The sequence below is a fragment of the Sinocyclocheilus rhinocerous genome, unplaced genomic scaffold (assembly GCF_001515625.1).
Source record: "Sinocyclocheilus rhinocerous isolate Xijiao unplaced genomic scaffold, SAMN03320098_v1.1 scaffold781, whole genome shotgun sequence".
Taxonomy (NCBI): domain Eukaryota; kingdom Metazoa; phylum Chordata; class Actinopteri; order Cypriniformes; family Cyprinidae; genus Sinocyclocheilus; species Sinocyclocheilus rhinocerous.
In genome coordinates, this window is record NW_015658395.1 from 633,127 (window position 1) to 649,100 (window position 15,974).

The following is a 15,974-nucleotide window of genomic DNA, read 5'->3' on the forward strand; positions in this document are numbered from 1 at the left end:
ATTGAATTTATGAATACTGCACTGTCTTGTACTGTTTTAGGGAGCTACAGGACAAAATGGAAGACCTGGAGCCCCTGGTCTTCAGGGAGACGCTGTAAGTAGAATTTCATATTTCATTATCCGTTCCATATCATATACACAGTAATTGTCAGTATTAGATGTGCAAGGAACCCTTTCCCATCTTCTTCACATCTGTCCATTGTGTTCCCCTTGTTAAATGAGGGTGATTAAAGATAAAAAGTAAAAGTTTAGAGTATTTTCTGCCTGCAGTCCCAGTGTGACATTCTTGCCCTGACTATTTTGGAGCCTAAACCACCTTGAAATTGCTTCTGCTATTAACTATTCATCATAATCAAACATGACTCTCCTGGTGACTTGGGGTAATGGAGCATGCTGGTTATGATACAAAACATCACAACGTAGCTGCACAAGCCATAATACAGGCACCCTCGCCAACAGGATGAGTTATTGCAGCCTTGTTCTGATATCAGCACAGAGGACAGACATGAAGGAGGTCTATATTCATTCTTCATGCAATTCTTCATATTTTTTAGGGTTTGCCTGGTATGCCTGGAGCCAAGGGTGAAATTGGAATTAAGGTGAGATCATGTAGTTATTTTATGAATGCCTACATGGTTTTTGTGGAACCATAGTTTCTGGATGTCTGTTGATACTTTACTATCCATAAGTGCTTCATTCTGCCCTTTCAACAATTTATTTGTTCCTTTGAGTTTAGGGTGAGACAGGAACCCGAGGCTTGATGGGAATGCAAGGTCCTCCAGGACCTCAAGTATGTCACATCATTCAAGGTCAGTTTTACACATAATCCAAAAACTTTTCTGGCTTCTCATTATGTTTCCTGTTCTTTCAGGGAGAGCCTGGTCCTCCAGGTGAAGCTGGCATGGAGGGAGTCCCAGGTCCAAAGGTCAGTGGCCATTATCATTGACAATCATTTGATTAACATTGAAGGAAAATCTCTTTTCTTAAATTTTCACTTCATGTCCAATAGGGCGACAGGGGCGAAAGAGGACCAGTTGGGCCTCCTGGTATTGTTGGCTTGCCTGTAAGTTTCTTTATTATTTGTCATACATTTATTTTCAGATATTTATTTTTCTGCTATAATCAGCGTTCCCAGGGTCAAAGAAACCCTGGATATACTGGGTAATTATAAATATATTTCAACAAAAACTACAAACAAACACTAATAGAAAAAAAACTGTAGAAAATATACATTTCAAAAACATCTATATCAAAGAAATTGCCTTTTGTGAGTCTATAGAATGTGTCTATAATAATACAAATTTGGTAACACTGGAAGTCATCATTATATATAATGACTTTATATGCAAATTATATTTTATATAATGCATTAATAAAGTATTTTAATGCATTAATTATGCCTTGTAATGCACCTTATAATGCACTTGTATGATCCCATGAATAAGTGCAACCACAGTAATACATTATTATACTTATCTATTTATGATTACACCTTTAGAAAGTATAATGCAATAAAACATTAACATAAAATATTTCAGATGTAACAAGGAATTACATTTTTTACTTTGGTTACAATTATTTATGAAAAGATATAATGCTCTACAACTTTTACAACAAGATTCTGAATATATTTATAATGCATTATACAAAAAAATATTCAAATAAATTACCATTTAAAAAAAAATACTTATCCTATCAACACACACAAAAAAGTACTGAAAAACGGATGAGAATTCATTTCTTAGGAAAATATAGGATCCATATATATATATATATATGTGTATATATCATCTGTCTATTTCAATCCTTCACTTCACTCTTCTTTGTTGTACCTGCAGGGCAGTAAAGGAGAGAGGGGACCCATGGGCGTCCCAGGTGCTCAGGGTCTAACTGGAACTAAGGGTGACAAGGTTTGTGACCATATAGACACAGTAATTAATGGTAAATGAACTGTCTTCCTGTTTAAACTGATAAGAGTGATGAGGTTTGACCACATGGGGGCAGTCTTGACTCGTGATTCGATTCTTTTAACTAGAGGACATCTATGCACTTAGATAATCCATGCCCATGTTTCCAAATAATACCCCTCAATTCAGTATGAAATATCCTCTTATGGACACTTTAATGTTTGTTGTCCTTTAATCTACAATATCCTTGCCGTTTAATACATTGAATATTGGCGGTAAAATCCAGTTGATTTAATGTGCTCGGAGATTTTACGGTAAAATAAGATATTACCAGCAATAAATTCCCTGTGCCTCACCCATTAGGGCTGACACTGAGAGATATCTGATGTACAATTGCATCTCCTTACAGGGATTCCAAGGCAAAGTGGGATCAAAGGGAGACGTTGTGAGTACACCCTCAGATAAATACATAGACTACACGTATTTATGGAGTGAAATAGAAACCATACATCACAGTCCACATCATAAAAGATAACGACTGAAGGTGACATTGATGGATCTCACCTGCTTCTTTCTCAGGGTGATCCTGGTGTAGAGGGATTGGCTGGGGAGAAAGGAGAGAAGGTAAATAAGGCTGTAGTCAGATACATTTATTTAATAGATTGGTTCCAGAGGACTTCTGTTCATCTTAAAATTGCGTCTCTCCATCTAACAGGGACAATCTGGGGAGCCCGGACCTAAGGGACAGGTAAGGACAGCGTGAAGAACACAGATAATGCTAGGTGAAACACATAATTTAGTTAGATCCAGCTTTTGTAGTTTGTTTTACAATGGTGAAGGACATGACACAAGTGAACTATGTCAGCGTTTTATTTTAAAATACTTTATGCCGTCCCAGTTTTATGAGCACATTTAAACATGCCCTCTGACGTGTTAACTTTTGCCCAAACCAATGGTGTGAGATAGAGATTAGGGTAGGACTACTTTTTTGTCCTATACAAATGGAAGACGATGAACAAGGCATGTTATTGTCAACTAAAATCTAATTTTAATTATTAAAAATCATGTTTGTTAACTGAAATAAAGCTGAAATAAATAAAATATAAATAGTACATAAAAACTTGAACTTACAAAAAAAAAAAAAAAAAAAACCTTAAATGAAAATATGAAACTAACTTAACTAAAAATTAACTGAAATAAAATAAGTCGACACCCTGAAATAAAATAAGTTGGCTAACTAACATGCATCCTATGAAACAACCAATAGTGAACATCCCAGTTTCTTTATTTCCTTAATTACTGCCTCCTCTATCAACAGCAAGGTGTGACCGGTGATCAAGGGAACAACGGCCCTACCGGAGATCCCGGTAAACCAGGAGACCAGGGTCCTGCAGGCTTACCTGGTCCACGTGGCCTGCATGGAGAAAGAGGAGTTCCAGGGATGCCAGGAATACAAGGAACACCTGTGAGTGTTGAACAGCATCAACAATTCCCAATAATCATTTACATCACAGCATTCCCAACCTACATTCCCCAACAAAGAATTATGTTTACCAGAGAGCAGCATTTTTGCCTCCAATACAACAAAGCCAAAGTTGCACCAGCCAGACAAGTTGCATTAGCATGCAGCGCTCAGCACAATAGAAAAACACTTGCAGAAAATAGTAAGAACTCTTAGTGGTGAGGAAGATTGACTTTCTCTTTCACACTTTTAAAGGCATAGTTCACCCGAAAATGAAATCATTTACTCTCCATCATGTTGTCCCAAATCCAAATGGAGATGTTTAGCTTCTCGACCTGTTCTTTTCCCTACAATGAACAGCTGTGGTCACTATTCACTTTTATTATATGTGACCCTGGACCACAAAACCAGTCATAAGTCGCACAGGTATATTTGTAGCAATAGCCAACATAATTATCGATTTTTCTTTTATGCCAAAAATCATTAGTACATTAAGTAAAGATCATGTTCCATGAAGATATTTTGTAAATTTCCTACCGTAAATATATCAAAACTTAATTTTTGATTAGTAATATGCATTGCTAAGGACTTCATTTGGCAACTTTATAGACAATTTTCTCAATATTTTGAATTTTCTCAGATTCCAGATTTTCAAATAGTTGTATCTTGGCCAAATATTTTCCTATCCTAACAAACCATACATCAATGGGAAGCTTATTTATTCAGGTTACAGATGATGAATAAATCTAAAAAAAAAAAAAAATTTACCCTTATGACTGGTTTTGTGATCCAGGGTCACACATGGAAAAGAGGAGCTTGGGCATTTTTCTAAATAACTTATTTTGTGTCCTACACAAGAAAGAAAGTCAAACAGGTTTGGAATGAGAATAAATGATGACAAAATGTTAATTGGCAAAGAGTGTTTTCCTCATTCTTATGATTTTGTTTTCAGGGTCGTGATGCTATAGATCAACACATCATTGACGTTGTCCTGAAGATGCTTCAAGGTGAGTAACAATCATTATTCATTCTGTAAACAATCAGTGTGTCAGGAAGAGGGCAGCTGTAATCTATTGAGCTAAATCTACACAGTGCTTTTCATCCGCTGAAATGTATTAACGTGCATCATCACTCCTCTTGGACGGCTTTCCTGCCAAACACTGCGGACTGTGTAGTCTGCAGCTATTTATCTGCTGTTCAAAATTGACTTGCACACAGTTCTGTTTTCTCTGGGATTGTCGGTCTCTGCTCTCTGGCCTTCTATTTTGCAAGAGATGACCTGAACCGGCCCATGATAACCTCTGTTGGCTCCCACCATTTCACAATGTAATCCCTCAGCCTTTCAGCCTGAGATTGCAAACATACCTTCACTTATACATACCCACACACTCACCTGAACCGAGGGGAAGCATTCCTCTCTCGTTCCCCATCGGAAAATAGATTAGATGTGGAGATTTGGTCACTGTGACACCTTGAGAACTGGTCAACAGATGAATGTCCACCTCTGGATTGTTATCTTAATGATATTTACCCAATGTTGCAGGACACCCGGTGAGATGTGACTGTGTGCTAAGCTAAGGTTCAACACTATTTGCAGGCATTCTTTTCGGGGTTGGCCACCTCCATCACACATTTTTGTATTCCACTGTGCTGCTCTTTCACTGCTGTTCTATGTAAACATGAGCTAGATGGATGTGTTTGACCTCTGCGATCACGTTTAACCTCTTTTGCAGTATTGTGCATAAGGGGCTGTTCGCACAGAATACTTTCCCATTGTTTTTCTATGTAAATAGGCTAGACAGACATGTTTGACTGTTGAGCTCATGGGCCTCATTTATAAAATGTTGCGCAGAAACCATCCTAAATTTGACCTTATGATCATCTCTCAAATATGCGTAAGTGTGATTCATAGAATGAACGTATGCACAGAAAACGCACATCATGAAATCTGATGTGAAATCTATGAATCGCAAATGATCTTGAACTTGAGCGCAACTGAATGGTTTCAGCTTTCTGCCTTGACTCCCAATTAATGTCATTAACATGTAAAAGATCGCCAAGTCATCATCCAAATCCTTTAATTTAGAACAGCGAGCTACAAGAACAGCTTACATTTCCAAAAATCTGCAGTACTCTGACAAGAAAAAATGTGTACGTCTGCTAAGACATTGACGTGATGCTATAAGCACTTTTCCACGTCAAAGGCAGTTTTTACAAATATGAGCGTTGGCTTGGATTTAAGTGCGCACACTGTAAAATCAAATCTGTGCGTACGCACACTTTATAAATGAGGCCCCATGCCTTTTGCAACATCTTCAACTTTTAGTTCAACTTTTAAAAAACATGTTTCAAGGACCTGCATTTTTCCCCCATTTCACTGGCCATGTCTTACATTTTTCAAAGCAAATGCGTGTCATGTGTGAATGGCCCTCAATGCAGCATTCTAAGCTCAAGTTAAAAGAACTCACATTTTTACATTTCATTGTTTTTCTATTTAAACATGCAGTAGATGGATATGTTTGACTGCTGTGCTTGAGCCTCACTCTTATATAGCTTCTCGCGCATGAGGAGCTTCACACCGAATGCATTTTTCCATTCCATTGTACTACTTTTCTGTTGTTTTTCTATGTAAATGTAACCCCTCTCTCCCGGGTCCTCACCGCCACACCTCGTTCTTGTTCCGAGTGGGTCTCCGGCATGGGAGGCGGATGCACTAACAAGGAGGCTAAAGACTGCAGCCACTAGCTTGTCTCTTGAGATCAGGGGAGTGAGGTTTTTACCTGCACAGCACCTACTCACTGGCCTCCGTTACACTCACCCCCCTAAGCCTCACTCCCATCTGGGTCACGGCACCAATGTAACCCCTCTCTCCCGGGTCTTCACAGCCACACCTCGTTCTTGTTCCAAGTGGGTCTCGAGCCCAGGTCTCCGGCATGGGAGGCGGACGCACAAACAAGGAGGCTAAAGACTCTCATGTCTCGAGCATGACATCGCATTATAAAAACATGCCACTCAAGTTAAAATGTTTAAATTTCAAGAAAAGCATCTCAAGTCCTTGTGTTTTTTCCCCAGTTTCTAGTCTCTAGACCTTGCATTTTTTTTAATTCCACTGCCCTGCATCTCAAGTTTTTACATTTCACTGAGCTTCTTTTCCATAGTTTTTCTATTTAAGTTTGTGATAAATGGACATGTTTGACTGCTGCTCTCATGTCTTTTTCAGTATTGCGCAAGACATGGCATTCTAAAAATGCAACGTGCAAGTTAAAAGAGCGTACATTAAAAAAAAAAAAAAGTGTCCGTGCCTTTGCAGCATCTTGCGGACATGATGTTCTAAAAACACAGCATTCATTTTAAAAGAAGTTAATCCTTAAAAGCTTCTTTTTTTTTTTATTCCACCACCCTGTGTTTTTAGACACAAAACATGTTCTGCGTGAATGACCAACTTATCTGAACTTAATCATTTATTCTTCTGACAGAGAAGTTAGCAGCGGTAGCGGTGAGCTCTAAGAGAGCCGTGCTGGGTGGAGCAGGTGTGATGGGCCCTCCAGGTCCTCCAGGACCACCTGGACCTCCAGGACCTCAGGGTCCTCATGGACTGCTAGGCGGCCGTGGCATTCCTGGCATAATCGGGGGCCCAGGCCAGATAGGAAACACTGGTCTTAAAGGTTAAAAAACCTTCTAAATATAGATGCTGCTCTTGAGAAAATATTGTCAGTCAGCCTCATTACTTTAAACATCATCCCCATGTTTCTATTTTGTAGGGAAGAGGGGTGCAAAGGGAGAGAGAGGAGATCCTGGACGACCACATCCTGGCCAACCGGGACCACCTGGACTGCCAGGTAAGTTCAAAGACCACCTGTATAGTCCGAGATGTCCAATTGCAAATTGGTTTACTCAGCAGCCCATCCTGTTTTCTCACAGGTCCTCCAGGTCTTGACGGTGTGGCTCGTGACGGTAGGCCAGGCGAGCGAGGACCTCAGGGTGCAGCGGGTGAGCCAGGCCGTCCTGGAAAGGCTGGTCCTCTCGGTCTTCCTGGATTTTGTGAAGCAGCTGCATGTTTGGCAGCATCCGCCTACACTTCTCCCAGATTACAAGAGGCGGGAACAGTAAAGGGCCCATCCACTTAAAGCAAGCCCTCTACTGGGGTATAAGAACATCTGGGAGAGAAAGAAATAGTCAGAAAGAAACAAAGAAAGGGGGAGAAGCATGGAAAGAGGGGCCTTCTCTTCAATGGACACATTGTGAGGGGGGAGGGAGCAGCTGCTGCTTGATATTGTGAACTTTTTGTATGTATTAGGATTGTTTATATATAATTTGACATCTACGGAAAGGAAGTGTTAAGTTGGCAATGTCAGCCGCTGCTGCTCTGTCCAACCTCACAGTACAGAGAGATGTGAGAACATTGCCAGTGACATCACTGATGACATCATCATCCTGCGCCCTGGACTAGAAGAACTGTGAGAATGACATTTAAAACAAAGGTGCTGTTTTTGTTTTTAAAATATTATTTGTTTTATGCATCTGATCCAAACTCCTAAAAGATAAAGGATGATGGTGAGATTTTTACATGGCAGGAAATTCTCCTATAACTGAACCAATAAAAATATTCAAAGCTACTTTATTAATAGATTCATTTACCTTGTGCTTCAGTGAACATCTTCCCTGGCTCGAGCGGATACCTCATGTGTACATTATGTCCTTGTTTGTATTGTGCCCATCTCCGCCATGAAGCAATGCCTTTGATCTGCTCTTCTAGGTGAGATGGTGACGTGCTCCCATTAACTTTATCCTCGATTCCATGCTGTAAATCTTTGTAAATGTGTATTAATTGTGTATGGACAGGGTGGGTTTAGAATATAAAACAGATCCAGAGTTAATGAATTTAATCAGCATTCAGGATCAAACGCCAAACAATGCTCAGACTTTCTGGTCAATTACAAACCTGTATGCCACTTTGAACATACTGTGTGTTATGTACTTAGAGAAGAACTTCATTAACAGACTATTTATTGTTCTTTTTTTGGTTTGTCTGTAAACACTCAAGTTTTCTTGCCTGATTGTTCAGATTTACCCCAATCAATAAACAGGAACGTTTTGTAAAACTCAATGTTCTTCTGCATCGTGAACATCTGAGAGGAACAACGATTTTAACTTTTGAAGAACTTATTTTCTCTCCTTTGGACCTCAAACTTCTTTTTTGTTTTAATAAAATGTATTAATTTCGATGTCTTGTCCGTGATAAAGTAGCAAGCATTAAATGTACTTGAATACTATATAATCATAAAGCACTTGATTGGCGTTACTTTTTTCTAAGCAAAAGAAACCACCTTTAAACTGTCTCCAACATTTGTTTAGGGATACAATAGATACATCTTTTTATTTCTCAGGTCTGTGGAATTATCAATCACAGCATTCAGCAGTCAGAAATGTCCTTATACTCTCCGTCATCATGGCAACACTGTCATCTGGGTAACTAATGCTGCCTACTTCCACCATTATTATTATTATTGCCATTTTATGCCTTTATTTCGATAGGACAGTAAGTGGACTTGAAAGCGAAGTAGATAGAGAGAGAGGGCCGCAACGAGACAATCTTAGCCGACATACTTCAACCATTTTGTAGAATAAACAGTCTAACTAGTGTGTTTGGGGGGGGGGAATTATATATATATATATATAAAATATATATATATAATATATATATATATGTGTGTGTGTGTGTAAGTTCAAATACTTGAATAATGTAGTTATTATTTAACTGATGAACTGAGATGAGGAATGGGAAGGTCTATCGGACTGCGATGCTGGAAGAAAAAATATAAAATTAACATGCTAGACCAGGGGGTTTTCAATTTTAGGATTATGGATTAGGACCATTCTCGTGTGAGGGACCCCATCCTAAAATTTAAAAGCTAAATAAGTATAAAATATTATTTGGTTGCCTAGACCCAAGTTTGAAAACTCCTACACCAGATGGTAGAAGACATAATGCATAGTACACCATTTGGGACACAGCTCATGTTTCTCACATTATTACACTGATTCATATTCTGATCACTATAGGTTACAACATTGTAGCCCCTTTTCAGTATAAGCAATCTTATTTCTATTTCCAAACCACCGCCCTCACCATCATATATGCTGTTATTTACAAAGTGTTGAAAATGTAACAGGAAACTCTGTACCCTTGGGCTCAATACTAAGTATTTCAAGACATTTCAGTCATCCTTTGTGAATACAAAACTGTTGCTATTGTTACAAACTGAAGATAGATATGTTGTTTAGGGACTGACAAGTGAACGAGTCCATAGAGAACTCTGCTTTCAAAACTTTTATTGCTTCTCTTAAGTTTCTTCAAAGAAAAAATTTGCACACAAATGACTTTACTTACAAATAGCGCTATGATGAGATGCATGATGATGGGGGAGATTTTTTTAAAGCTTGGATAAAAAGAGGTTGAAAGGCCGATCTGAAATTGACATGCTCGTAACGTTCACTTCATGAAAACTGCATAATTTGAGAAATGTGAATGGCTCTGCTAAAAAACTTTTCAGCTATCCTCCCAATATAGATAGAGTCTTTCTCGCTATCTTCACACACACACACACACACACACACACACACACACACACAGACCGAGGGAGCGACAACGAGAGGATAAAGTGCAGAGTATAAAAGCATCAGACTGGCTGACGCAGCAGAGAATCAGTGAGATGCTGTTTGCTTTAGAGATGACTGAACTCTGAAGGTTGGGTTCGGATGTTTAGGACGACTAGCAAAGCATATTTGAGATTAGAGTGTTCTAGAAGCACGTGATGGTTCAGCTGCAAGTGGTACAGTATATCAAAGGAAATTCAAGTTTAAGAGTCCAGAGTGATGGAGGAGGAGATGTCATCACAGAGCTCATCGAGAGATATTTCATGTCACTGAAATATTCTTATAAAAATAAAATCTCTTTCCGTCCCGTGATACATCACAAAATTGCTTTCTAAGCCAAAATAGCATATAAAACCTACCTTTAAAAAACATCCATTTGTTTAGAGCTTATAAAATTATTCCAAAATATCTGAGACGACCATAAAAAGGGCTGCCATGCTGATGTCATTTTTTTTTTTTTAAGGAACAAAAAGCCATTACATATGAATATGTACAACATAAGCCCTTGGGGATGTTCATTTTGAATAATTAAAATAGTTAATTAGGTAACTGTATCTATGCCTAATGATAACCTCAAACTATTTAATATTAAACGGCTCACACTGTGGAAGGAATTATTCACTGGAAACAGATGGATATTTATGCCACAATGTCTTTGCTAAAGCAGTTAAATAGCAAAATTAGCAGCTGTCAAAACAACCCCCTCACAAAGATATTATTAAAGGAACATCCAGATTCAATACAAGCCCTAGCAACAGCATCTGTGGCATTTTCTGCAGGAAATATTTTTGGTTCATTTTGAAAAAAAAAAAATATATATTTAAAAAATAATGTTGTAAGTGCAAAACTGGCAACATTCTTTTCATAAACTGAGGTACAAGTCGAAATAATTCCTGCATGAATCAACAGCATGCCATGGATGATTTTAACTTGCATTTAACTCAGAATATTGCTTTAATATTTAATAAAGGACCTTGAAGACTGGTGTGAAGTGTCAGATTGAAACCAATATCTTTTATGGGGGCTGGAAAATAAATGAAAAATGTTGAATGCTGAATAAATCTGGGCACCAATAATGACTGTCAACACCTTATATGTCCAGGGATCTAGAAGTCTATAATTGTAAAACACAAACTCAGAAATGATGCAAGTGGCATTATGGGCAAGTATTTAGGGGTTAAGGCACTCAAGTTTGGGATGTTGCACCAAATTGTAGTGGTGTAAGTTAATGCTTAGCCTTTCTTCACTGGTTCATCAGCAGACGATAACTTATAAATGTCCCCATTGGTGGTGAACCAGTGTTTCGGCATTGCATCACGTGGAAAGGAAATGACATTAATCCTTTGGTTCTCCATGGATCTTCTCAGAAGCCTTAGCAGGTACAGGTAGGTAATTGTGAGAATGTCAATCAATGGGTGCCATCCTCCATCTTTTACTTCTCTTAAACCACATTCTAGTACATGGGCCTATTGGGAGGTGGGCCCTTGGGATTGTACTCCACAGGCATACTCATACAGTCTGATGGGTGACAACGACCATCCTTGCCCTTCGCACCAGATGGTCCTGGAGGTCCAGGAATACCTGGGATGCCCTGCTGACCAGAAGAACCTGGTGGTCCCATCTTACCATAACCAGGAGGACCAGGAACACCTGAGAGGAACGGAAGGAAATTACAATAGAATAAATACCACAAAGTTGGCAAAATGACTTCCACTTTAAAATTGGCTTTGAAAACTTGGATTCAGACCTGGAGCACCCGGAGGGCCACTGTCTCCCATCTCTCCTACACCCTTATCTCCTTTCTCTCCCTTTACACCAGGGCCACCTGGGGACACATATGAAAGCATCCATGTGGAAGACTGGGCAAATGGAACATCAGACTGCTGTAGGAAACATTAGCACATTAGTTCCTCTTACCGGGTGGACCCATGGGTCCTTGTCTTCCTTCGCGGCCAATCTGCCCGGGGCGGCCCGGTATCCCTGGGGGACCTGTCATGCCTGGATTTCCATCCTTCCCCGGGGGTCCTGGTCGACCAGGGGATGCAACCATCTCCACAGGCATCTGCATTCGGGACATGTAGTAGCCCATACGCTCTGCAGGAACAAATTAACTTAAAACCAACCTAAATAAATAATAATTATTAAAAGTGTACACTTGCCCCATAGACTTCCATTATAAGTGCAAAATTGTCAAAAAAAAATTTTAACGTGTATTTTAACTTGTATTTAACTCAGATTATTGCTTTAAAAGATACTAAAGGGCCTTAAAGACTGATTGAAATTAAATCATCTTAAGACACTTTCTCTGTGAAATAAACCGTTTAGAAATTAAGTTTTAGTGCTTACAGATATGTCTTGTTACAAAAGTTCTCTCACCGTCAAAGATCTTTATGACCTGCTGCCTGATGAAGGACCTTAAGTCATCATAGTTTACAACAGCCTGGAAAAAAATAGATACAATGTGAAGTTTAAATACTCATATATATCTACTATTCTGCAAAACAAGATATCTTTTCCATCATCCACTAAAAATAACTGGACGCGGATGACAACATAAGCCTAATTTATTTATAAATGTCCACTCTCATGTTAAAAATATGGTGGATAAGGAACATAAAAAAAAAACAAACATTGATTCTTAAAGTAGATACTGTTCAATATGACGCTATAGGCGGCATTGACTGTTTCTGTCAGTTAATAAACTCTCTCAACCAGGCTGTGTAGTGTGTACCATGAGTGAAAAAGCCTCACATCATTCCCTGGGATTCCTGGTGGTCCGGTGGCACCAGCTGTTCCAGGTGAACCAGGGCTTCCCCTCTCGCCACGGGGTCCGGTTGGTCCTATGATCCCTTCTGGTCCTTTGGAGCCAAAACCAAAGCCTCCTCCTGGTGGGCCGGGACGTCCGCGCTCTCCCGAGGGTCCCCTTTGCCCTGCAACTCCTGCTTCGCCCTGGATAGGATCAAAGGAACAGCTGTGATTTACTACACAGGCGATTCTAGGACAATGACCACGGGCTACTCAATGATCCCTGTAATAGCACCGTATAATAGGCTTTATATAGAAACTCATGCTCAGCACTATACAGTCCACAAAATAAAATCTTCAAGGTCCATCCCATCTACTTCTTTAATGATAAGGGTGACATGTATGAATACAGTGAATGCTAAAGTTTTGGCTAACAAAAAAAATTTTGGGAAACATTGGGAAAAGATGTGACAATACAATGTATTGTATATGCCATGGTTCTGTATGTACAATGTATCTTACAATGTATTGTAAGGTTCTGTTCCCTTGCAGCTTCATTTTTATTTAGATTTAATGAAAAAAATTCCATTGTTTCCTTAAAAAGGTCCATATTACCCATGTAAACTAATTTCAACTTACAGTATGCATGCCGTACAATAGTTAACTTATTTTACTGTTGTTAGCCCCAGAATTTTGTCTGGATTTATGAAGTGTCCTGTAAAGAATAACGCATACATACGTGTGTGTGTGTGTGTGTGTGTGTGTGTGTGTATTTCTATTTTATTTTAGGTTTTATTTAAGTTTTAGTATTTTTAATTACTTAATTGTATCTTTTTTAAATGAAATATTTCTATAACTTTTAAAAAAAAATTTATTTCAGTTTTCATAACTTTAGTACGTGCCTATAAACATTTTATTTAGTTGCAAAGGCAACACTTCTTACATTCATTTGTTCCATCTAATATCAAATTATTAATTATTTTTAATTTAAATTAAGCAAGATAGTTAAAAAATGTTTCATTTATTTAGTTATACACTGCAGCTGAGCACACACTTTTTTTGTATTTATTTATTTTTTTACAAAAATTCATGGCTCATTTAGAAAATGGCCTAAAACAAACAAATATTGGTTTCTTTCGCATTTCATATATATTTTTTTTTTGTGGATATATACAGTGGGTACGGAAAGTATTCAGACCCCCTTAAATTTTTCACTCTTTGTTATATTGCAGCCATTTGCTAAAATCATTTAAGTTAATTTTTTTTCCTCATTAATGTACACACAGCACCCCATATTGACAGAAAAACACAGAATTGTTGACATTTTTGCAAATTTATTAAAAAAGAAAAACTGAAAAATGCTCAGTATTTAGTAGAAGCACCCTTTTGATCCAATACAGCCATGAGTCTTTTTGGGAAAGATGCAACAAGTTTTTCACACATGGATTTGGGGATCCTCTGCCATTCCCTCTTGCAGATCCACTCCAGTTCTGTCAGGTTGGATGGTAAACGTTGGTGGACAGCCATTTTTAGGTCTCTCCAGAGATGCTCAATTGAGTTTAAGTCAGGGCTCTGGCTGGGCCATTCAAGAACAATCACAGAGTTGTTGTGAAGCCACTCCTTCGTTATTTTAGCTGTGTGCTTAGGGTCATTGTCTTGTTGGAAGGTAAACCTTAGTTCCAGTCTGAGGTCCTGAGCACTCTGGAGAAGGTTTTCGTCCAGGATATCCCTGTACTTGGCCGCATTCATCTTTCCCTCGATTGCAACCAGTCGTCCTGCCCCTGCAGCTGAAAAACACCCCCACAGCATGATGCTGCCACCACCATGCTTCACTGTTGGGACTGTATTGGACAGGTGCCTGGTTTTCTCCACACATACCGCTTAGAATTAAGGCCAAAAAGTTCTATCTTGGTCTCATCAGACCAGAGAATCTTATTTCTCACCATCTTGGAGTCCTTCAGGTGTTTTTTTAGCAAACTCCATGCGGGCTTTCATGTGTCTTCCACTGAGGAGAGGCTTCCGTCGGGCCACTCTGCCATAAAGCCCCGACTGGTGGAGGGCTGCAGTGATGGTTGACTTTCTACAACTTTCTCCCATCTCCCGACTGCATCTCTGGAGCTCAGCCACAGTGATCTTTGGGTTCTTCTTTACCTCTCTCACCAAGGCTCTTCTCCCCCGATAGCTCAGTTTGGCCGGACAGCCAGCTCTAGGAAGGGTTCTGGTCATCCCAAACGTCTTCCATTTAAGGATTATGGAGGCCACCGTGCTCTTAGGAACCTTAAGTGCAGCAGAAAGTTTTTTGTAACCTTGGCCAGATCTGTGCCTTGCCACAATTCTGTCTCTGAGCTCTTCAGGCAATTCCTTTGACCTCATGATTCTCATTTGCTCTGACATGCACTGTGAGCTGTAAGGTCTTATATAGACAGGTGTGTGGCTTTCCTAATCAAGTCCAATCAGTATAATCAAACACAGCTGGACTCAAATGAAGGTGTAGAACCATCTCAAGGATGATCAGAACAAATGGACAGCACCTGAGTTAAATATATGAGTGTCACAGCAAAGGGTCTGAATACTTAAGACCATGTGATATTTCAGTTTTTCTTTTTTAATAAATCTGCAAAAATGTCAACAATTCTGTGTTTTTCTGTCAATATGGGGTGCTATGTGTACATTAATGAGGAAAAAAAATTAACTTAAATGATTTTAGCAAATGGCTGCAATATAACAAAAAGTGAAAAATTTAAGGGGGTCTGAATACTTTCCGTACCCACTGTAACCTCTAAATATGGTGGTTTTTTTCTGGCGGTATTTTGTGATTTATGGAGCGATTAAAAGAGAGATCCCCTCAGTAAAAGCCTTTAACTCTAATATGTAAAAAAAAAATTGGACCAGGCTTTATGCAATGTTCAGTTTATTATTCTGGAAATATATGCAAATGAGTGCATATTTAATTAGATAATGCAACGTTTGCATATGTGAACATAATGTTACAGAAAACTTAAAGGCTTCATTTGGCCAAAAAATTTAAATTGTCATCATTTCCTTACATCAAGTTGTTCCAAACCTGTATGAGTGTTTGAGCACAGAAAAATATATTTTGAAGAGTGTAGGTAACCAAACAGTTGATGGTAGCCATTGTATTTTTGCATACTGTGGCTACTGTAAACCATAAACTGTTTGGTTACCAACATTCTTCAAAATAT

At 38.9% G+C, this 15,974-nt stretch overlaps 2 protein-coding genes across 2 annotated transcripts in view; one reads left to right on the forward strand and one right to left on the reverse strand.

Moving 5' to 3' along the window:
- col9a2 (procollagen, type IX, alpha 2) overlaps nucleotides 1–8,549 on the forward strand; it is a 25,864-nt gene extending 17,315 nt beyond the window's left edge. The window contains exons 19-32 of the mRNA XM_016530419.1: nucleotides 41–94; nucleotides 555–599; nucleotides 737–790; nucleotides 872–925; nucleotides 1,010–1,063; nucleotides 1,839–1,910; nucleotides 2,317–2,352; nucleotides 2,487–2,531; nucleotides 2,623–2,655; nucleotides 3,226–3,372; nucleotides 4,322–4,376; nucleotides 6,846–7,034; nucleotides 7,131–7,208; nucleotides 7,291–8,549. Of these exons, the coding sequence (XP_016385905.1) occupies nucleotides 41–94; nucleotides 555–599; nucleotides 737–790; nucleotides 872–925; nucleotides 1,010–1,063; nucleotides 1,839–1,910; nucleotides 2,317–2,352; nucleotides 2,487–2,531; nucleotides 2,623–2,655; nucleotides 3,226–3,372; nucleotides 4,322–4,376; nucleotides 6,846–7,034; nucleotides 7,131–7,208; nucleotides 7,291–7,496 (1,122 nt within the window). The 3' untranslated portion in view covers nucleotides 7,497–8,549. The remainder of the gene's footprint in view (nucleotides 1–40; nucleotides 95–554; nucleotides 600–736; nucleotides 791–871; nucleotides 926–1,009; nucleotides 1,064–1,838; nucleotides 1,911–2,316; nucleotides 2,353–2,486; nucleotides 2,532–2,622; nucleotides 2,656–3,225; nucleotides 3,373–4,321; nucleotides 4,377–6,845; nucleotides 7,035–7,130; nucleotides 7,209–7,290) is intronic.
- A 1,924-nt stretch (nucleotides 8,550–10,473) lies between these two features.
- Nucleotides 10,474–15,974, reverse strand: part of col16a1 (collagen, type XVI, alpha 1) — a 70,105-nt gene continuing 64,604 nt past the window's right edge. Inside the window, 5 exon segments of the mRNA XM_016530396.1 lie at nucleotides 10,474–11,676; nucleotides 11,774–11,851; nucleotides 11,944–12,120; nucleotides 12,403–12,466; nucleotides 12,778–12,975. Of these exon segments, the coding sequence (XP_016385882.1) occupies nucleotides 11,480–11,676; nucleotides 11,774–11,851; nucleotides 11,944–12,120; nucleotides 12,403–12,466; nucleotides 12,778–12,975 (714 nt within the window). The 3' untranslated portion in view covers nucleotides 10,474–11,479.